The sequence below is a fragment of the Semicossyphus pulcher genome, unplaced genomic scaffold, assembly GCF_022749685.1.
Source record: "Semicossyphus pulcher isolate SPU_LCO1_2020_fin unplaced genomic scaffold, fSemPul1.0.p SCAF_18, whole genome shotgun sequence".
Lineage (NCBI taxonomy): Eukaryota > Metazoa > Chordata > Actinopteri > Labriformes > Labridae > Semicossyphus > Semicossyphus pulcher.
In genome coordinates, this window is record NW_027211691.1 from 3,715,338 (window position 1) to 3,738,934 (window position 23,597).

The 23,597-nt window shown below is 40.6% G+C and overlaps 1 protein-coding gene across 1 annotated transcript in view; it reads right to left on the bottom strand.

The window, feature by feature from the left end:
* The window catches only part of odad2 (outer dynein arm docking complex subunit 2), a 40,156-nt gene extending 24,271 nt beyond the window's left edge, over window positions 1-15,885 (bottom strand). The window contains exons 1-9 of the mRNA XM_069667699.1: window positions 15,662-15,885; window positions 15,162-15,319; window positions 14,662-14,869; window positions 14,343-14,449; window positions 13,660-13,796; window positions 11,772-11,888; window positions 6,974-7,207; window positions 6,820-6,854; window positions 5,207-5,360 (exon numbers count right to left, since the gene is read on the bottom strand). Coding sequence (XP_069523800.1) covers window positions 5,207-5,360; window positions 6,820-6,854; window positions 6,974-7,207; window positions 11,772-11,888; window positions 13,660-13,796; window positions 14,343-14,449; window positions 14,662-14,869; window positions 15,162-15,319; window positions 15,662-15,885 — 1,374 coding nt within the window. The remainder of the gene's footprint in view (window positions 1-5,206; window positions 5,361-6,819; window positions 6,855-6,973; window positions 7,208-11,771; window positions 11,889-13,659; window positions 13,797-14,342; window positions 14,450-14,661; window positions 14,870-15,161; window positions 15,320-15,661) is intronic.
* Between the last annotated feature and the right edge of the window lie 7,712 nt (window positions 15,886-23,597).

Genomic DNA, 23,597 nt, shown 5'->3' on the forward strand with positions numbered 1-23,597 from the left:
AATACAAGTCCTGCTACATGGCTTTGATATGTGACACTGACACATCCATTCCAAAATCTCCTGGCAAGTGAACAATCAAATATTATTACTTTTTCACAGTGGTTTTAATGTGCTGCAGATAGAATTCTCATCTAAAGGATTCAAGGCCGTATTAACCGTCCAAAGCTTTGCATGCTTTTATTAGTTGCACACTTCGCAAACAATTTCAGACTTCAGGAACATCCTAAGTGTGTTTTTTTAACCACACATAAGAAGGTTACATGCCCTGCGATCAACTACCCATAGAAAATAGTCCATCACTATATAGAAGGCCGGGGTAGTAATCTGTTTCAGGCAGCTGTTGGAGGGGCCGGCTCATCAGTGGAGAAGTATACCACAGACTCAAGTGGTGTTTGATCATATCTCCCTCGCAGAGCAGTGCTCTGACACAGCAGGATAACAGCCACATGTGTTCTCCATATCATGATGCTAGCCTAAATGCGAACCATTTGCCCATTAACAGCAGTGGATCCACTGCTTCCTTTGTCTCCTCCGTTCTCACTCTTCAAAGGATTCAACAGGCGAGGTTCGTACCTTGTAAAAACAACCCAAAAAAAAGCTATGTTTAGGAGTGATAGCTGGGAGAACAGAAAACAGATCATGTGCTTTCATTTTCTGTTAGCTTTGCTCTTGAAGTACTGTCGACATTCTTTTAAACATTGACAACATCTGACTCTCTTTTATGGTGAAAGATATTTGACTCTCTGCGCATGATAGGGGCAGATGCTCAGAGTGGAACCAATGCAACCACTCTTCGACCTCTGAACAAGATATTGAAAGGGAGTATAATATCTGTGCACTGTTTCAGTGGGGATATATTAACTCTGAGTATATACTGCATGCCATGACCTGCTGCCTTGGCACTTTCATGATCAAAATAGAAAACCACTATTAAATTAATTTCCTTTTTATATATGGGCTACTACACTCAGCAGTATTATATGACTTTTCAACCAATGTAAAACAAGACTAAACCTTCAGTCAGGCTAGCAGCTAGCATCTTTAGGATACATACAAAGATGTGGACATCTTTAGGTGCACATAACACTATAAGGTGTAGGCAATATCCATCCAGTTTCTATACCGCTTATCCTGTTTAGGGTCGCAGGGGGTTGGAGCTGCCATTGGGCGAGAGGTCTGGACTAGTCGCCAGTCAGTCACAGGGCTGACAGAGAGACAGACAACCTTTCACACTCACATTCACACATATGGGTAATTTAGAGTCACAAATTAACAAGCATGTTTTTGGACTGTGAGAGGAAGCCACACGGGGAGAACATGCAAACTCCACACAGAAAGGCCCACTGTGTCCGAACCGGGGTTCAAAGTAGGAACCCTCTAGCTGTGAGGCCACTGCACCACCATGCAGCCCGGTGCAGGCAATATAACACATTAAATTAAGAGAATTAATAGGAGAACTACTACTAATTTATATCATCCCAATAAGTAGATAATCATCTACTAACAAAAAAGGCAGTTGTATAATAGTTTATCTTTTTGTTTGATGGAATCGCATAATTAAAAATGGATTCATGAGGTGAATTTGTGGTGATAAGATCCAATTAAAGATGCTCTACACATCTTTACTGCAGGTGTCTCAGGCTGAAAGGAGGTCTTATTCTAGCCTGGTTCCTCTGGAGCAGCAGACTGGATTCTGCAGACACAGCCTGCTCTGCCTGAGCCACTCCAGGCCTATAACTCACAGAGCATGGACGGGGTTAACAGGGCTGTCAGTGATACCCGGCTGACCTCAGGCTCATTTTTTTAATACCGTTTAGTTGAGAATATTTTGTTCATGAGTGTGTGTTTGGCTTGGACTAGATGCAAGCAAGGGTTAATGTGGTGCATATTAAGTATAAGTGGTGAGATACATAAGAGTGTATTTCTGTGATGCTGGACTGGTGACAGGTGGCCACTGCAGCGTTTCATAGAGCTCCGTGTAAGAAAGAAAAAAAGCGGGTCTTGGCCGGGGATCGAGCTGTAGAGGATGCATGAGGTTTCATACTTCTACAGCCTACAGCAGACATAGAGCGGAGGCTACTAATGACAAGAACAAACCCATGCTCCTGCTCTGTTATATGAAAGGAGCAGCAGGGACAGGATGAATGATTACTGGTTTGTTTTGTGCTGCATATTTGACATAGGATCTCCTATAACATAAAACTTGATCACTTAATAGGCCTTGCTGTCATAAAGCAAGCGCAGTGCATGCTGAGCAAACGTGTGTGAATTGCAAAGTTGCTTGAGAATGAAATAATGCAATTATTCTTGTATGTCATTCTCCCGGATCAGACATCTTGTAAATGTATTAAAAGCACTAAAATTAATCATCTTAATTGATTATTGTAGTTGTTAAAAGTATCTAAAATGCTGGACTATTTAGAGAATAATTAGCTAAACATTGTAGAGAAAACGAGCTTATTCTGGCTCTTGTTCACTGTAGACAGGGTTAGTGTGGAGCAATTAGTGGAGTTGTTCTCATGAGAGAAGAGCGAGGGAGTAGTACTGTGACTGCCCAGCAGAGGGGGAGCTACCTTAAAGAGGGCTGAACACAATACCATGTGTGTGAAGTGCACAGCTCAGAGTGTTTATCCATAGTACCTCCACACCGAGGGTAAACTCACAGACACAGAGACACAGTTCAACAGCTTTTGTAAAACGTATTAGAAGCTGTCTGGTAAATTATCTGATCGGAAAAGATGAGAAAAAGCCGTCAGCTCTGCAAAAAATTATAAAAAGTAAATTATGAAAATGTTTTCGACACACAATACTGAAATGTTTGTCTCTTAAGTAGTAACATATTTTATATCAGACATAATATTTATCTTGATGAATATGAAAATTGTTTTATGTTTAGAAAGCCATGGGCCAACCTAACTGACAGCAGATGGTGAATTTTGTCTTCATTCAAACAGAGACAAAATATTCAAAGGACATTTTTCAACTCAACGGCTAAGCTTACCTTGGAGCTTATCACTCCTTACTATTAAAACAGCGCTTCGGTCTTTAACAAAGTTGATTTTTAGTTACTTGTTTTCTCTATTTTGTTTACATGAATAACTAAAATGCTTTTCCAGGCACAAAGTTTTCAGACCATTATTATGAACACAAATGTATTATTCTTATTACGTAAATAAATAGTATTAAAATCTGTCATTTTACTACTGTTTATATGCAAAAAAGAATAATAAGGGCACATGTCAGGCAACAAATATTTTCCATCCTCTCGCTCTTTCCACACTTTCAGACCCAGATATTACAAAAATGCAATTCCTTACTTTTCCATGCTGCATAAGAACCCTGTAGAACTGTATATTCAAAGAATACAGCCTGTAAGTATATATAAAGTATGTTAAAATGTTTGTTTATATTATGGTACTGATGCATTACAGACTAAAAGGTGGATTATGTCCATGTCAGTACGTCACAGATATCTCCTTCAGTATGTGCCCACACAAGCGCACACATACACTATAACGTTGCCTGCGAGACACAGACTTAAATCTGCATGCTGGATTTTGTGAGACACGGTAAACCATTTTACACGGCACAGATCTCCACTTATAGAAGTATAAAAACAAACACATAGGAACCCTAAGCAAATACTCCTACATAAATATCATTAAAACACAAAACAGAACATCCATGTGTCGCTTATTGAAAGTGTTAAACTTCCTAGAGTACAAACGGCTGTCTATAGTGCAAGGAAAGGAGGGAAAAAAGATCCCCTCCTAAAATAAAACAGATATTTAACTTGGCTCACGGTGAGTTTCAGCGTCTGATGGTAATGATATTATAAAATGACTACTGGACAAACCCCATAAATAACTGTGCTGTGCGGTTTCCAGACAGATAGAAAAGCTAGGACATGTTGGTTACTGCAGTGTTGCATCTTGTTGGAGCAGGAACATACACAAACCTAAAGTTTACACTACAGTCCCAATGAAAAGCATACTACATACACACCAGTGATGTTTTCTTTATATGATTTTGCCTCTTTCATATCATTAACATCTTCTTTTTTCCGTTCTGGATCGGAATAGCAGCCTGTATTTAGAGTGGGAATTTCCTTCTATTATATTCTATTTTGCTAAGCTAAAAATACTAACCAAGATTTGGACTTTACAGCAGTGTTTTCTGTGAAGGTTTTACTTTGTTGCACTGTGAGCAATCTGTTTCAGCCCAAAGCCACAGAACAGAGTCTGTTGGTAATACCAAGAAATTCCATACACTATACAACTATGTAATATGGATTATTACTGCTCTTTGAAAAACATTAGCTTGTTAAAAGTTATTTAGGTTGAATCAGGATTTAAGGTATTTCTGCTGTTAGAAGGGGACGGGTGTCCAAAGGGCAACAAAACAGATCCCTGTCATAATAAAGTAAACGCAGTCTGTTTTAATAGAATCTGCCTGAATGATACTGTCCAGATAAATAGATAATAGGGACGACTGAGTGAGGTAGCGTAATCTCTGAAGTGGTCGGAGGTATTCCCAGCCAGTCTGGGTCATTGGCGTTTCTATCCTCTTTTTTTCCCCCTCCATGTTTTGACACATTAATATTCACCATATGCCCTGTCAGACCTATCACAGGGAGCGCTTCATTTTTATGCTTCTGCGGTGTGGGCAAACAGTGCGTACAGCTGCTGCCGTCAGACAGCTCTTTCCCCTGTGCTTTGGCTCACATGTGCAACCAAACAGGCCCGTGTCAGACGCCAGGAATCCACGAGCCAAGCCAACCACTTCAATAAGCGTCTTCCTCCAAAGCGCCACTAAAATTGGGAGAAACCTACGCTTCAATTTATCTGACATCCTTGTTTTTACTAAGTGGAACCTTGATATGACTGAGACAAAACAGACAGGTGGGATTATGTGATTTCAAAATTACCTCTCATGATACCAGCTTTCCTATCCTGCACCTCTATTACTAAATATAATGTTCCATGCATTGAAATTCTGAAGAGGTTTGTCAGTGTTGAATGCTGACTCGGGACAGCATCGAAAGTCTTGTACAGATGATATAGGAAAAGAGCCTGAGCTTTATTGCTTCCTGTCAGTTGTGGCCTGCCTCCACCTGCAGTAGTACAGCTCTCGGTTTAAATAACTTCTATGGGCTGAAAACCATCAGATGAAGGAAAAAGGAGTGTGCAGGGTAGTGTTCCTGTACCTTGAGGTACTTGACCAGTTTCTGAATCTGCCAGTATTCGGAAGGCAGGTCTGTGTTGCTCTCTGGACGACGCTCTGGCTGCTCCTCCTCCTCCTCACTCTCAGATGAACTCTCACTGAAAGCATCCCCCGGCATGTCTCCTGCTGGGGTCTCACTGAAGAAAACAGAGCAGATAGCAGCGCACTTTAGACCTCAGATAACGATCTACAAAGGTGTGGGATAGTGTAACAACTAGACAATACATAGCCAGACAAAGGGATGGAATATAATACCGCAAAATCTCTTTTCCTGTGTTAAATGGAAAAACAGCCTGGTCATCCCACACAAGGAGCGCATTACGGATTTTGAAATTCAAGTGTCAAGTGTTCTGACTTCCTCAGAATCTAAGCAGCAGGAAAGTAAGGATTGGAATAATGTCATGGGAGGACTGGAGTCGTCATTATGTACGAATGAAAGACTTGATGCAAACAAAATCGCAGATGGCTTTTTAGAGTTGCTCCGGCCACTTGGATAACAGCATCATGAAAATTGTGCACTGTGGAGCAATGAAATTTGGTACGTTTTCAAATGGGGCCGCTGAGAGACAGTTCCCATGTATGTACAAATAGCATTGCCAGGGGAGAGCAATATCAGAGGGAGCCAGCCGTTATGAGCGAGTGTTTTCCACAGACCAACAGGATAAACACTGAACAAGACAAGACCTTTATCCCGGGTGGTGTGCAATCATGACTGTGATCGAGTGAATGCACCCCGGGGTCTTTATTGCCTTTACACTAAGTGATGAGCAGTGAAGAATGCTATCAGTAAACAGAGGCTGGCGTCAATTTATGATGCTAGCAGTCTGTGTACATTGGCAGATACAAATATGAAGACAGCTGAGGAAGTATACCTGCCAAGAGCAGGAGGAAGAAAAAGCTTTTACATACTGAAGGTTCTTGTTCTTTTAGGTTATACTTTTCACGACAAATTTAAGGACAGCATGTAGCTCTTTTTATCAGCTCCTGAATCCCATATAGGTGTAGGTAATTCCACCAGAAACAGTGCTTATTCTGACAACTAATTCAGGACACTTAATTTTTTGGGGAGGACACGCGTCCAGGTAAAGAGGACACAGTGAACTCTGCTTTCATCTTGCTCTTGGCTCCGGGTGCAGACTTTCTCTCTGCATTTCACCAGACTTCTCTCCGACAGAGGTCTAACTGGGTTTCTTTTCCTTTGCTTCACTATAATGATGTGAAATAAGAGTCATTATGCCCGCTTCTATTTTGAAAATGGTTATTTTTCAAACATAATCATTATTTAACGATTTCAGACAAGAGTTCAGCTGGCATTTTTTTAACAATTGAGAAACTTTAATCTTGAGCCAGTTTCTCCTCAAATGGGTACAGTTATCACAAGGTACAGCTGCAACAGCTCAGCCCATGCTAGATCTATTTATCAATCAAAGACCATATGTGATAGATCTTTTGCGGATTTTTTCTGAGACTTTTTCCCAAGATTTCTGTCTGTAATTGGGCAGAACGGGTTTCAGCACGGCCAACGTATTTATTAACTCAGATCAATGTGTAATTAGGAATATTTGCAGTTACCCAAAAATGTATAAACCATATAACCATGTCTTTATAATGTGTGGCTGTTGGCAGACACACTGAGAACATGTGACGAACGCCTGGCATTACTGTCATTTACAGCTCATCTCCTTAACAAGAGGGATTCCTGCTGCGCAAATTACGTCTTAGCCTGAAGATACTTCAGGACAAATGTTACGACAGGAATTATCACATACCCACATGGAGAGATGAGAGGGAGATTCCTCCAGCTCGGACATGGTTCATATTTCTTCTTGCCGCCTGCCTTGTAGGCCGTGTGTTGTCTCGCCTTCTCATGCACATTCTTTTCCTTTTGCTCGTAAGACCTCTGGGGTTGGCCTTGTTCCTCCGCGTCAACCGATTCCACATGCTGGATCTTTTGTGTTGATGGAAGTTCTTGAGCTGCAAGATCCTGTTGGTAAGTGGAAAAAGACAAAAGCTGGAGAGTGAGAGTGAAGACCTCTTTCAATTGGGGAGATACACAATAAATATAGTTTTAAAACCATATGTACTCGGGTTGTAAATTTTTCTGAATGACGCTTATAAAAAATAATTCATCATTCTGATGTTCGCTTTAGCTTTTTGTGAGGATGTGTGCCTTTTTTTTCCCCAACAACCATCTGACATGATGGCTCTCTCTTCATTATTTGTGACACATTAGATTTTTATGCACGGCAAAGTGTTGGCCAATTCACTCCAAGAAGAGGGATATAAAACTACAGAACAGCATCAGTGACACATGAAAAACATAAAATTCACATAAAAGCCTTCTGCAGGCCTGCATAACAATCCAGTCTTTATTGAGGACTTGGAATAAAATAACATTTTAACCAATGCATTACACAGACGAGCTCCCCCTCTGATGATTGGCTGAACAATATCAAAAGCTTATTGTTTCTATACATTCCTCCACCTAAGCTTGGCACAGACAAAGTAACGCCTTTGTGTCACTGTTATTCAGTGTTTTGTGTTATTCAATGTTTTTTTTTTTGAAGGTCTTAGTACCAAACTTTACAACCTATACACGAATGCCAATAAGACACATATGAATGCTTTGCAGGCAGGAGAGTTTTTAATCACAGACACCTGCTCTGCAGAAATAGCTGAGACTGTCATTGTTTGTTAGGGGCTCAACAGTTTTTAAGGGCAGGGGAAAAAGAATTAAGATGAATTTCTATGGCTTGTGTTCACGCGCAAGCTGGAGCCAAGCGTGCCCAATCGCTTTTCCAAGGACTTGTTTTTCATAAAACACAAAATGACCTGCTATTGGAAACATACAAGTCAATCCACCCAACCACAGACCCACAGTCTGACTTTATTAGGCTAACAAACCTTCTTTAATTCTATTATATGTGAAATGGACCAATTCCATGCACTACAGCAGAAGGGAACACTCCAAATCCTTGACAAGCCACAGTAAAAACTTGTATTACAGGTGCCTTTCTGTATCTGAAAACGCCACAGGCCTGGAGACAAGTGCTGTGTTAAGCAGGACCGACGCCTGCAGTTTTTTATAGCGAGTTACATTCAATCATTACTTCGTAATTTGTCTTTTTTCCGAGCATTTGACTGCTAAAACCTTAAGTATTTACATATGTTTGTGGTACACTCGTTTTTAATTTCTTGAACCATACTGATGGAAAATCAGCAGGGCAGCAAATCTGAAGCCATCGGCCGTAAAACATCTGTCAGTGGCAAGATTCAAGAAACCTCTCCTGACTGATTATGACAGTGAGACAGTCTATATTCATTTCGGGATGTGAATAAGGAAAACAAATCTACAACCAAGGGAGTTTTCTGCTTTTCAGTGAGCGTTTTGTGCATTTAAATACGCAGCATGTCCAATTTCCAATCACGCTGTGATGTCAAAACGAATCCACTACACTGAACCGAGAAGGCGAGTATCCTTCCTCCCTGTGTTGCAGCCCTCGTCTCTTTTGGCTGCCTCGGCTCGTTTGATTGAGGCTGTCTAATCTAATAGAACTGTTAAAAAAGACCTGCTTCCGCACATTGGGAAAACGAGCAGTTATGTTTGGAGATTAGGTGTTGTTATCTTTGGCTATCGCCTTCCAAGTTTGGGCTCTCTGGGTTGCAATCAGGGAACTGAGCCGCAGCTATGCGAGACTGTGTTTCTGACAGACACCGCGGCTATTGGGCTTTCAAATTAAAACTGGAATGAATCATGTCCACGTGAAGGACTGCAATTACTTAATATCTCAGACACAGGATGCATATTGCAACATGTGATTGCTGTCGTCAGCAATCAATCAAATTAATTTCAAAGCATTGTGTTTTTAAGTCGACCCCGTCATATGAAGGTGATTAGCTCAAGTAGAGGCAGAGAGAAAATATTCGGCAGTGAGAGTGAAAGTTACAGGACACTGGGAGGCGAATATCAAAGGAGTTAAAGAATCCAGAAGAGATAGACTTTGAATGATTTGTGTCTCCACAAACTACTTCACAGCTATTTTTACTGCCGCTGTCCATCATTTTTAGATCATTCAGACTCGGGGCATCACTCTTCACACAGCACTCGTAAAACATAAAAGCCTGAATGTCTTTTTTTACACTGTTCAGCCTGGCATTATTCATTGGTTTATAAGAGTCTTCACTAACCGCATTCCATATACTATAGCACCTTTAACTCTGTCTCCTACTGTAAAGGAAATCACATGGACCAATTACAACTTTACACATACTGTGGAGCATATTTCTACTGCAAACGCTCAGAGTTAAGTTTTATTTTGTGTGTCCAAAACAACTCCCTGTTTCATTCATGTGTTGCTTCTGATATAAGAGACAGTAGATCACTCTCGGGACTCTTTAGAATCATAGTCATTTTGTAACCTCACTGAGGGAGTCGCAAAACACTTATCACACATTTCTAAAATGAGGAGCATTGTCTTGTGGCTAACAATAGAAGAAGCCTTCATGCTCTTGACACTACCCCTTAAGGAACAAGTGGTTTGGACACAAGAGTCTAGAGCTAGGTGAGCAGTGCTTAAAGCTAAATTCTGAAGCCTGGCATCCTTACATGTTCACAAGTAACTTGAGCAGGTAAAAAGTTAACCATGTTCACCATCTTGGTTTAGTATGTAAGCATGCTAACATTTGCTAACCAGCAATTCCCACAAAGTGCATATTAGGCTGATGGGAATGTTAGGCTTAGGATGTGTTATGTGTCGATCAGACAGAGCGAGTTCTGCAGGCTGTAAATCGTGAGGCGCACCGCACTGCTTTTTCTGTTGAAGCCTAAGCTTAAAAAAAGAGCAGCTCGCTGCTAACGGCAAACTGACAGATTTGTTCCCATTAATTTTGGCTAGCTAAAATACTTAACTTTGTGTTCAATAGATTAGTCATATCTGCATTAAAAAATAGACAGGTGGAGGGCACTTGCTCTGGCTTTGATGGAGGGTGAGAGGCTGTTCCCAAATACATTAAACACAGGGAAACAGAAACTCAACCGTAAACTCGGTGAAGTTTCTCCAACTCAAGGCGGGTTTCCCCAAAAACGTGAGGCACTCAGCAACGCAAAAGCAGCTCACAGAAAGCTTCCCTCTAACTGAAAACAGCTACAAAAAAGCCACCCCCAGCTGCCCTTAGGGTTCTTAATTTCACAGGTATTTGGCCATATACAAAGTGATTGTAAAATTCTACCTATTTGGACCTGATAATGTTGCTAATTGAAAAGTTAGGGGATCAGCCAATTTATTACAACTCCTCCTGAGGGAAACGTGAATTTCTGTGTACGTGGAGATATTTCGTTCAACAAGTGAGCAGAATTACAAAAGTGCTAGAGGATAATCCCCAAAGTCTTTACTAATCATCCTCTGTTAACCTCCAATGGCTGTAAAAAGAAAAGAAATAAAAGAACGACAATCCATCTGATATTTGGCAAGATATTTCAGTCTGGACAAAGTAGTGGAGTGACCGACTGACATTTCCATCCATAAAGCCAGCCTGGATAATTCAGAAATCAAGCATTAATGGATGCAGGAGCCGACTTACAGCACTGTAATGCAGCGACTGTATTATAACATCCTAACTTTAAAAAATCCCTTTATACAATTCAAAAAGCTTTTTCTGTTGTCTTTTGTCCCAAATGTTCCTCACTTGCAGATTTGTTCTGTGAAATAATCTGCCTCTCAAAAGTCAGTTGTTTTAAAGAAAGTCATCTTTATGTCAATCCGTGTTGAGATCTCACTTTGAGAGCAAGAAATGTACTTTAGATAAATGATATTAGTGCAAGCACGTTAAACAATTTATCCTCCTGAGAATGACATCATCGCAAACAGGACAGAACATGATTGATGATGATTAAAAAGAATATAGTTCTTGAGTTTCTTTCTTTTGATAAACAAAATTGGTGTCCACACAAAGCAGTGAGTAGTTCCTGGCCTTTAAAGGCTTTGATGAGCACGTGATGAGGCCATATTTTCCTAAGAACATCAGTTTAAGTGGGAAAAAAGATCATATTTTGAAATGAATACTAGATCTTTGGGTGCAGCTGGAATCTATTATTGTGGCGATTTGTTAAGTCGTCAAATCACTAAAGCAGGAAGTAGCACCACTGAATAAATCACGCTTATTTCAATGTCTGGAAATGAGCATGTGTGTGTCTGCGTGCGGTTGCATGTGTGTGTGTGTGTTAAGGGGGTGGATGGTGGGTGGGATGGTGGTTGTGCTGTTTTGATGTTGGAAACACGGAGGAGGTCGCTTCAGGAATTTTTCAACACAGTGACAACCAGACACTAGCTCACTAACGTGGAACAGCACAGACACTGATTACACAATCCTAACTCTGTTTACGAATATGAGTCACACAGCATCAGAGAACAAATCAGAAGTTTAGAGAGAGGGACCTTGTACATGGGACAAAGAGGCATTTCAACACCCACTCAGACAAGCTTTGAAAGTTCGAATTCAAGGCTGCATATGGAGGTCTTAATATGTTGCGTTTTTTGCATCTGTTTTACCTGCTTTCTTACGTTTTCAGCAAAATATGGAGATCGGCTCTTCAGAAGTGTTACCAGGTCTTTATAGATATCACTTGTTCGCTCGTAGCCACTCTCCTCCCCCTCCTGTTTTATGCGCTGTGAAAACAAAGTGAAAAACAGCTTCATTAATTCTACGAACCGCAGTTATAATGTAACCCACATGTCAGCTGAAATAGCTGGAGTTAGATGGCTTAGAGTATCTCCAGGCAGCCTCAAGGAGGAAGTGTAAAACCATGTAAACTGTTAAATTAGGTGTAAGACACTACTGCTCTCTGCATCAATGTGAACTATTCGGTTTAAGGTTGTAGAGTTTCCACGTTGGCCCAACCGTTTCCAGGTGAAGAAACAGAGGCAGGAAACCTATGGGCTGTCAGCAAAGTCAGAAAAGAGTGAAAGGTGCTGCAGCATGCAAAATCCTCTCTCAGGAATGATTGCAAACACATTCAGGGAGATCCCTGGCATTTGGAAGCTCTCAAATACAACATACACAAAGAAGACACTTCAAAGACCCGTATGATATTTACATGAAACAAGGTCGGGTGTATGGATGAACATAAATACAAACTTTAAACTAAAATTTTAATCTGTTACTTGATCATAATTAAAAATGGGTCTGTTTAACTCATGATGTAACCTTTTACTATGTTTAGAGATTTAAAATTGCATTAGAAAACATCATGTATTGAAATCTGCTATCTTCAACTTTTTAACATTTCTGGGTCATGGTGATGCACGTGCCCAGACGTTTAAGATGTTGAACGTAGTGTAAGACTTTACTTTGTTTTATTACTGGGTGTGGTTATCTTGTAGACCACTGTACTTTGTTTAAATATGGTGATCCTTCCAGCTGGAACGATGTACAGAGACTTACAGCTGTCAGAAGAACTTATGGTGAACTCAGATCCATTTCAATGATTTGCAGAATAGTACTTTTTGCCAATTTCTTTGCTACTAAATGCACTGTTTTTAACTTATTATGAAAGTTTTGGAAAATCCTAACTGTTGTTAAGCCCCTTGCTGTGTACTGTCAGTGCTTATTTTTAAGCATGTGACAGTTATCTTAGTCTCTCATATGTTATGTTGCAACCTTGTTCTAAATGGACTCTGAGCCACGTCTCCTGCGGTTAAACACAAGAAAATATGGTAATTTATTGACTGAATGTATAGCCGGAGGGACATATGTAGTAGTGACATATCCAGAGTGTTTCTCTGCATCTTCTGGGATAATAGAGGTTGGGATATTTTATGAGGTATAGAATAGAAAAATTAAGTCTTTACTGCGTGCTGTGATGTTGGGAAATGATTGGTACTGTGACAGTCAGTTTTAGGGAGGAGCACAGAAACTAAATTTGGTAAAGTCTCTATGGCCCTTTTAACACTGTGGTTCCACCTCAGCGCGGTAACGAAGCTCCGCCGTCATGCAGCCTTTGACATTGTACATTGGGCCAAGCAACGCCAGCGTGTACACACACAAATACACACACACAGCGCTGTTCCGCCCTGCTGGCTCCGCTGTTTACACTGAGGCCGTTTCGCCTCTGTTACATCTCTGTTACTACCTCCGTTGCTGGCTCAGAGGCGGAAAGACTTCGCCCCACCATTTCGCCTTTGTGCGTTTTACATAGAAGACGGAACGTAGGAGAGGCGCAATAATCTCGCCTTAAACTGGCAGTGTAAAAGGGGCTTATCTCTTACACTTGAGATGTAAGACTAAGGAACAATACTACAGGCACTGAGAATAAAACTTCAGTGGCTATAAAGAAGTTATATAGCAATAATGAATAACTTATAACCAATTCGAATTAAGGTATATTTAATTGCTGTTACAGCTAATGTAGTCCACAGTGCTTTATCTTCCTAGTCTTACCCCATTGAGAAAAACTCCATTGGTGCTGCAGGTGATGTAGAGGCTCTCAGTGTCACAAGGCTCAATCACGAGGTAACAAATCTCACCAAGCACCTGTCTCCACGGAGGCGCGAGGCAGCCATTTGAAAACTCATATTCTAAAAAGAAAAGGGAAAAACAGCTGGTAGTTGCAAAAATCTTGCAGACAATTTTATATTACATTATGAGTGTCGTGTTGCTGAAAACCTCATCACCAAAGAAAGTGGGAAACCCTTTCAAAAATCATAAAAAAGATAGTTACAAAGAAAAAGAAAGTGGGAAACAGGAAACATACACAAATGAAACATCCAGTATAATATTTTAAGAGCTATGTGAAAAAGTATTTTCATAGAATTCAACCTGTTTTGTTTTCACTTCTTGGTGTTCACATGCAGCATAATGTTTTGTCAGGGCATGATGAATACACTGCAGTGAAGCAAAAAACACGTCCTGACTATATATAGAAATGTATTTCAGGATAAACCCCTTGAGATGTATCATCTCTTTTCAAGGGGGTCCATCTGGAAATAATGAATAGAAATAATGACTTCCAATGCTTTTGTTGCGGCAGAACACCAACTTTTTAATGCTTTGGAATACCTAGCATTAATGTTAATAGCAATTGCTTTCCTTAGAACCCAGTGAAAGGTGGAGATAATTCGAACCTGATGTGTATCGAACCGACTTCAACACCCTCTTTTCCCCTTCGTTGCAGAAACGTCTCAACAGCTCCACTTCATTCTTCACTGCGGTGGGGTCGAGGCTGACTTGTCTGTGATGAAAATGTAGAAAAACAAAACAAGACAAACATCCAATTCATCTCACTCACTCGTGTTTCCTTTTCCTAAACCCACTGACAATTCCAATCTAAAACAACCACATGTCACAGTAACAGGTTAGATCTTAGTAAAAGGGATAGCCGTGGAGGATGGATAGATAATCAGAATGAATACTGAGAAAGCTGGAGATAGAAGAAGCACCTACTCGGATATCTCTTTGAGGCACTGGCTGAGGAGCTGGTTATCCAGATTTTGCAGCAACAGGAACAGTTTCACCTTGACCTCAATGTCCATGCCTTGATCATCCTCCTTTACTTTCTCTACCAGACTAAGTACATCAGAATGGGCGTCTTCTCTCTCCAGAATTTGGGCAAAGCTGTGATCAAGAATCTTCACCATGGGATCTCTATTTTCTGCACAATACAAGAGATTAGTCTTAGCAAAGAATCGGAGACTGATCACTTTGTAAATTGGGTTCATTTTGAACAAAAAAGGGCAGTACTTCACACAATTTTCAAAATGCAAAGAAATATCCTCTCCAACAAAACATATATTTTTTTAACCATTTATCCATCATGTTGTCTTTTTTGCAGTGGCCCCTAAGTAAATGAATATCTGTGAAGAATAACCAGCATAATTTGACGGTTGTAGAGAATAATTAATAATTCATCACAGCCACACCACATCTGTGGTTATCGTGCTTACCTTCTAGACATGCTCGAACCTCCTCCAGCTTCTTGTCATCTGCCACGTGAAGCAGTTTAGAGATCTGGCTGAAGTTGCGTACAGTAACAACAGGAGGGGAAAGCTGCAACAATGGACGCCCTTCATTGTCTTTCTCATGGGACTGTACATCTGACTCACTGAGAAGAAAAGAAAATTTTAGGATTATTTATGATTCTCTCGTATTATTAAGTGTTTTCTATTAGACTATAAATGCCACTAAAGGAAGTTCAGAGTCTGTATTTTTGTTTTTGTACTTCTCTGCTTCCAAGATATGAGAAAGAAAACCAGAACTTCTGATGAAATACAATGGAATGTACTCTTGTCTAACTGAAACTGAAAAACAGATTAATTATAGCCTACTTCTTTGACTAAAGCCAAGGTAAAATACATTTGGACACCATGGTGACAGCATATCCTGCACAGGCACGTAATACTGAAAGCAGTGGCCAGCCAGCTGCCCACCTCATGATTAGACTAACCTGATGTCATAGCCTGTTTTGAAATCAGATGCCACTAAAGTGGTACTCCACCGGAGCGGCTCCTCAAACACATGCTCTGCCTCCTGCAGGTGTCGGGAGCTGAACTGTTCCACAAAGCGCAGGATTTCTTTCAACAAGGACTCATTCATTGGTGTGAACTCCAGTTTAGCAGTACCGGAGCTGGCTGTGGTCCACTGGGCTGCCCTGGTCAATGATACCCCCATAGTAGCAGCTGGTATATCCTGAAACTAAAAATGTAAAAAAAAAAGACAGAGAAAAAAGGCTTGAGGTCCCCTGTGAAAATAAGAAAAGATTACATGAGATTTCTTAGAAAATCTCAGAATTCAGTTGAACTAGTTTGTTCGTCGTTTGTCATTTTTAAGAAATTGATGCCAAATGTTTTGTAGCTTCTCAACTGTGATATGTGACATGTTTTTTTTCTTTCCCTTATGTGAAACTAAATATCATTGGGTTTGGACAGTTGGTCAGAAAGAAATCTCATATTATCTAAGACTTGACATAATTGTAAAATTATTTGATGGTGAAATTAATTCAAAATTTCAGCCCTTCAATCAAAGTAATTTATATTGTTTGGAATATAAAGCCTACTATATCATTAAGAGCTTCCCCTAAGCCATTGAAAATACAATACAATACAATACAAAAGTATGAATGCTCATGACAACTTGTCAACAATGCTAAGGTCATGAGAGAACATTTTTTCTATCGTTGAATTGTAAAGGGGCCATTAACATTATTAACCATAGCATTAAATGTAACGATTTGATTAGATTAAGCTTATTTTTTTTATCTGTGGTCCCTTGACAGGTCACATATAGGCTACTAAAGTATTCAATATAAAGTTTCAATATTGATACATAAATTGTGTTATTTGTCAGTCTTTGGCGACACAGACTAGCGTTAACTAGGCCAACTGACGTTAACACGTTAATAAACGGTACGCATTACATCAGTCCCGTTAGCAAAAATGATACAGCTGTTGTTAGCTAACGTTGGCTTTAGTACAACCACTTTAAGCTTGACCTCATTAATAAAACACACGTTTCATTTTTCCACTATGATTTGTTAAGCCGTCAAATGTAGTTAAAAGACAACTTACCGTGTATTTCAAGTTTCTTCTTCCAAACTTTTACCGACAGTTTGCAATCAATGGTGTCCATAGAAACAATACGCTTCCTCTCCCAGTTGTTACCGCCCCTTTTGGTTGCTATGATACAGCCAAACACAACGGAAACTCAGTTGGGTCAAAAATCATTAAAAAAAAAATTTGAAATGAAAAAAACGAAGGAACACAACGTGATCGCAATGTTGTTTTATTGTAGGTTGTCTGGTCTTCTTATCCTACATTTGAATTAATTGAATTAATTTCACCATCAAATAATTTTACAATTATGTCAAGTCTCAGATAATATGAGATTTCTTTCTGACCAACAGTCCAAACCCAATGAAATTTAGTTTCACATAAGGGAAAGGAAAAAAAAACATATCACAGTTGAGAAGCTACAAAACATTAATTTTGTTTGTTTGACTTATTTATTTATTTATACTTTATTGCATTACTTTTATCTGTGGTCTACCTCGGAATACATTGCATTGTTGTTACTGTTGTTAGAACCTGTTGTAAGCATAGACTGTATAAAAAGATATCTATGTATACAGTCTTTGGTTGTAAGTGACAACGTGTAAATAAAGTGTCTTAAAAAACGTATATGTTTCTGCTTCTTTGTTTTCGAAATCAGCATATTGATTCAAGGCATACTGATCTGAATAGATTCTTTTTTATAAAAAACAAAATGAACGGTAGAAAACCAAAATAAAGAATAGAAATTAAAAGATAAAAAAATAGCACAGATGTTTGGATATGCAACTGTTGTGACTTTCATGGTCGGAGACTCTAAAATGTGAAGTCAAAAGTTGTTATAATTCTAAAATCCCTGTATGCTTCCCTTTTAGAGTGCCCATATAACCACATATTTGAGAGCCTGTTTCCGCTCTCGCTACTGGTTTGGCACTGTCCTGCAGACAAACATTGGCTAGTGAAAACAGACCATTTGGGTGGATACTCTCTGTTTAAACACAGCAAATAAGTTCACTGAGTTCAGAGTTAATAAGCCTGTCAACAGTATGTTATTCCTGATATGGGGATGCAAAGGTAAATAAAATCTTTTCAAGACAGAGCCACACATTCTACATTTAAATGTATCTTTCTGTCATGAATAAATTAGTACAATAATTCTCCCGGTATCAGTTTTAAGTGAATAAGGACAGACATTACACATGGTGGCATATAATGAAAATGATATGTGAGTACTTCAAAGGCAACACTCCAGAAAATCCTACTTTGGACTCTTGTTATTGTAATAAAACCACATTCACTCCGAAGTGATGTGAGACAGAAACAGAAAGATTATCTGCAGGCCTCGCAGGCAGCTTGCATGAGTCCAAGCATGCTCCCAGACACATGATTCATAAATGGGATGCAGACTTGTTTTTATTCAATGTGATTAAATCCCTTCCTTCTTAAAGAACAAATTTGTGTCCTTATTGTTTGGCAGCTGCCCACCTATGATGTCCTCAGGCTGAATGAGAGAAGGGGTATCTCATGGCCAGTGAAATTTCCATTGGTTCTTGCCATGTTTGGCACACTGTCATGGTGCAGAGGCCTATACCTTTCAGCCCTGCGTGCAAGGAGGCACAGCAGGTGGAATTACTTTGTCTCCTAAACCGTTTGGGTGAGTTGGACTGAGCCTGCATGTAAATCAATCACCAGGGATCCCTGGGGGGCAGAGAGAAGTAGTAGCTCATCTCTAGTATTAAGAGAGATCATTCTGGATGTTGTTGTTGTTAGAGGGGAGGATTTATGAGTTTGTCTCCCCCTCCAGGTATTTTATTTGGAACGAGGGGAAAGCTGTCTATATTAAGAAGCATTGAGAATCTGCAACGGTGTCTTGGAGCTGGGGGGATTAAGGCAGTGGAGCTCAGACACATCGGTGAGTGAACTCAGACAGGGTGACGTAAAGTTTGTGCATCTGTGTGTCTAGAGCAAAAAAAATAGAGCAAAGAGGGATGGAAGACTAAAACCAAAAGAAAGGGAAGAAAAGCAGGATAAACGAGGGTCTTAATACGTCTAACCCTGGGTCTCATTAGTGAGCCTAATTGCTGTTGGTTAAAGGGGATTAAATGAAACGCTTTCCTCATCCTGGGTCTTTTACAAAGTAAAACAAATATTATGGCCGCTCAGAAGCACCTGCTTGCTCTTAGATGTTCTTTGACTTAAACTTAATACAGCATAATAAACACAACCTCTCCCCATGCTATTTCTCCAAAGCTCGAGTTCGCTGATTGAAGCACATGGAAACACGCTGATGACACACGCAGAAAGGAACTGATGCACGGCCTCTTTACACATGGACATTGTGATTGCAGCCTCCACACCACTCCATTAACATTAAACATACACAAAAGCAGCGCGTGAGTGATATGAGTGATGAGGAGGAGGCGCCTGACTACTGTTCCTCCTCCTGGTTTGAAGGCAGCCGTAGAGCGTATCTCCTGTATTTCTTTCCCTTTGCTTTCAGGCAGAGAATCACATCTTCCAAGGAGTTTTTACAGGCTTGGTGTCAAATCGAGTTCAGCACGCTTCGTGGCTGTGCAGTTAAAGCAGAGAAGGGACGGGGTGACACTGGTCATCGTAATGAGCACCTGTGAGATATGTCCTACTAATCCATGCGTGCTTCAAAAATAGAAAACAGTAAAAATGACTGAAGGCGGTGACCACATCCCCTGGTTGTAAAAAGCGCAAAAATCCCATCTGTCATTTCCCATAATCCTTTGTGTTTTTAGGCACTGAGAATATGGGGTGCTTTTAAATGGGATTCAGCGAGGGTGACTTGTGATGAACAAGAAGCTTGAAAACCTGGCATGTAACTTTCTTCAAGCAGCAGTTTATAGCACACATCGGGTACGATGTAGTGCACTCCGGGTCACTGCAAACAAGGTTATCTTTTTTTTTTAACAGACAACGATGAGATCATTCGCTCGCTAAAAGTAATAGCCGGGTTTACTGACTGTTTAAATAGGCAAAGAGGCCAGTGGAAAACTGCATTAGGTCGTGCTCAAGCTGTAAAGAGCAATAACCAAAGCAGACACAGCAGTGCCAAAGAAAACTGGACATGATTCTTCCTAATACACACACAGCCTGAAGAATACCTCCACTGTAACCAACCAGTGTGGTGTGTTACACATCAAAATACGGGAACTGTCGCATTTAGTAATAGCAATAAAAACGGCAATGACAAACGTGTTATATTTTACAGATACAATTGCTGTTGTGTGTTTCTAAAAGTTGGATGCATAAAGATTAATCAGAATGTTCTAAATGAGTCTCAGCAAACAAAACCTGATACTGTTGGGAATATTTCTTTTGCAACAATCTCATTGCTTGAGCTTCATATGGACATGAACCTGCAATTGTGGCTTTTAAATATTGTGTACGGTATATATTTCAAGTGGCTGTCACTTGGTGCCAGTGCTTTCTTTGGAGTGGATGGATGCTTGTCAAATATAGAAGTAACACAAGATTTATGGCCATGGGGTTTCAGAGGAAAACCAATGACAAAACCTAAATCTACACGACTTAAAACACTTTTTGTTTATGTTGGTTGCAATTCTGGAAGGCAACGTTTGGATCCTCTTGTGAATTCAGTGAAGCACTATACAAGATCTTTCATGTATTTCCAGAAAAGCTGAATGAGCACATGCAGCCACAAAACATATCTTAGAGAAAATCATATCATCATAAACTTGAGAATTCCCAGTGACTCTGACCGGCTGATACAGTGTTTTCTTTAACTCTGCAGCTTGTCATTTCATGCAGAAATAGACAGAAATATGAAGCGTGACATCCATGTTAAGTGGGTGTGCGCTGCTTCTGTACGGAACAGATCACATGCATTCATCTGACATTATTTCATATCGGGTCATCTGATAAAAATAAGGGTGTGGAATATTTTGTAACAGGATACTGCTTACAGATGTACAGGACAAGATCGGCGTACGACCTTGTCCACAGGGGTCGACACATAAGGAATGTTCCTTTAAGTCAGGTGGGCTTATGAGCTCGCTTAGCAAAGCGTTCACATTTCCATAGCTGTAGATTAGTCAGTGAGAAGTTTTTTAGTGTGAGAGTTTGTCCACTAAATGACTAAATATGACTGGTTCCTACCTTAAAGTAAACAATCTGCAGCAGAACTCTTAGGTACCAGCTTCTGGGCAACTACTGCTGGCCCTACATAAATTACATTTCCTTAAAGGAGAAAAAAAGAGAGAAGAGTTTACAGAATCGTTAAAGCTGGGGTCTGCAGTGTTTGGTAAAAGGCTGACAAAAAAATAGGCTTGAAATAGAAAATGACATGCGTTCAGGCGTTCATTCTAAGACTATTAATTTTAGACCTTCTATTCGATAAGTCTATCTTCTATTTTCTGGGTTTGTTTTGTCAATGTAACTGTAACTGTTTTTTCTGCTCTTGAATCAGGCTTTCACTTTCAAGCCCAGGAGGGACACGCACAAGAACACTCTCTCACAAATGTACTGTGATTGCCTAAAATGTCCCATCACAGGGTACCTTTTCAAAAGAACAGAAAACAGAGCCAGGAGGAGGTGCAGAAGGGGCCAGGGGCTGAAGACCTGAGAAGTTTGTCTACAGTGCCACCATACACTGAACACCACATGTGTGTAATGCAACTGTGATACACTTTAATTTTGAGTCTAATTGGCAAACCCTGCGGACAAAGAGGTATGCTGTTCTTGTTGCTGATCCTGCCCTGCAGGTGCGTTAGCAGTATTCACTAATAGAAAATCCCTGGTACATCCTTTTAACTATCTAATGGATGTCACTGTGAAATTATACAGGGATATGCATATTGTAAATCCATTCGGCATAATCCAACCCGGTGACAGAGGCATTGAATGCAGTGTTATAGAAGTGGTCAATTTTTAGCTGATGGCTTTTGATGGTCGTACATTAGCGTAAGTATTAATTTCAGTCTGTTTCATAACCAGTTAATTCATAACCTGATGGGGGACCCGCAGTGTTCTTTGTTGGACACCTCCTGCCCCCATCCAGACTTTGTGTGTACTCTGTCAGGTTTAATTCACACAAAGACACAAATGCCAACAATCACTTCTGTGATTATCTGCAAGAAAGTTGTTCAAGGCAGTCCATGTGAGCACAATATAATCTCAAACAATGAAGACTAGATTTCTTGGGTCCCCCTTCAGATTGGGCTGCAAGATTTGGAAAGAGGAAAAGTATATTTTTTACCTAAGTTGTGCAAATAAATCAAAGTTGCTTTCCCACTGGTCAAAAAACCTGCTAACACCCGGCTTTTTTGCTTAGTGGGAACGGTTACAATCGGCATTCAGACCAGGGTCAAATGACTCTGCAGTAGATCCAGGTAATTATCGCCTCAGCTCTGATTGGCATTGATGGGAACATAAAACCTGGTTCTACACACTAATCTCAGCCCCCATGACCGGCGCGATGCTATGCTCCGTCCGTAACTTCTGCGACCACAAATTCCACCGGTCTCCGTCCAAGCAATGCTCGAACATCATTCCAAATACGTAACCGCCAAGTTTGATAAACAGACTGTAATAGATACAATAAAGACCTAACCACCGTAACATCGTCACTGTTTACTAACCCTGTTTCCGGCGCGTTTGGGATGTGAGACGCTGACGCAGCAGAAAAGAGACCATCAACGTGCTAATTTTGGTGGGAAATGGGTATAAGAAAAAAGGGAGTGTGGACCTGGGCTTTAGGGGCTCTTTAGGTCAGAAGTGCCGACTTTGCATGGTTCATTTTCTGGCCTTGGTACTGCAGGCCTTTGGTTTGCATCGACCAAAAACAGTTGTAGCAGCATGACCGGTTCAAGTTCGGTCAAGGGCCTTTCAGCCCTGCTTTATCTTCCCTCCTTTCCTGTCACCTCTCTACTGTCCACTATCAAAACAGGCGATAAAGCCCCAACAATTACTCTAAAAGTAATAGTAAAAGCTTTCTTTGGTCTGGTTCATGTAAGCATATGAAGGATACGTTGGCCCCACCTTGACCTATTTACCAGATAAAGGCCTCAAAATACCCTTGAGCTGGCAAAATGTGTTGTGCTGGTCTGATCTTGTTGCCTCCGCTCCGCCTGCTCCTCGCCCGGAGATAGCAGCTGGTTCTACTCTCTCAGGACGTTCAGCACGCTTAAATAAAAACACAGGTCTTCCCTCTCTTTCTTTCCTCCCCCCTTCACCTCCTTGCTCCCCTGTCTCCACTGCTTCATCTCTTACAGCGTAATTATTATTTTGAAAGTGCAGTGTGAGAGGCTGTCCACGTTTGGCACTGCCTCACTCGCTAACGCTAGGAGAGCGCTAATACAATTTGACTTTCGCTTTATAACCTCTCCAGGAAGACATCAGGGGCCCTTTGTTCCTTCGCTCCCCTGTCTCAGGATGAAGGGAGAGCTGAGGTAGCAGCTAAGAACATGAGGAGAGAGAGAGGGGGCAAAGCTAGAGGTAATAAAAAGCATGGAGGGAGGGGAGAGGAGTGAGTGGTAGGGCCTGTGTTTGGAAAGGGAGTGAAGAAGAACGTGGATGAAAAGAGTGGGCTGAGATGAAGATAGATGTTGAGTGGAAGATGGGATGGAGGAGGTTTGAGAAGAAAAGAGAGAGTGAGAACAGACTAACAGGGCGACTTGTTAGGTGCGGTGAGAGGTGAATGAAAGAGGAGGCTGGTTTAATGTCCTCCCATCATTAGAGTGGAGGTGCTGCTTGAGACCTTTATGTTGGTGCAGCTCCAGCATTGGCGCCGTCAGGCTGATCAGAGAAAGAAAGACTGAGAGAATATTGCACCTTGGAAATAATGAGACA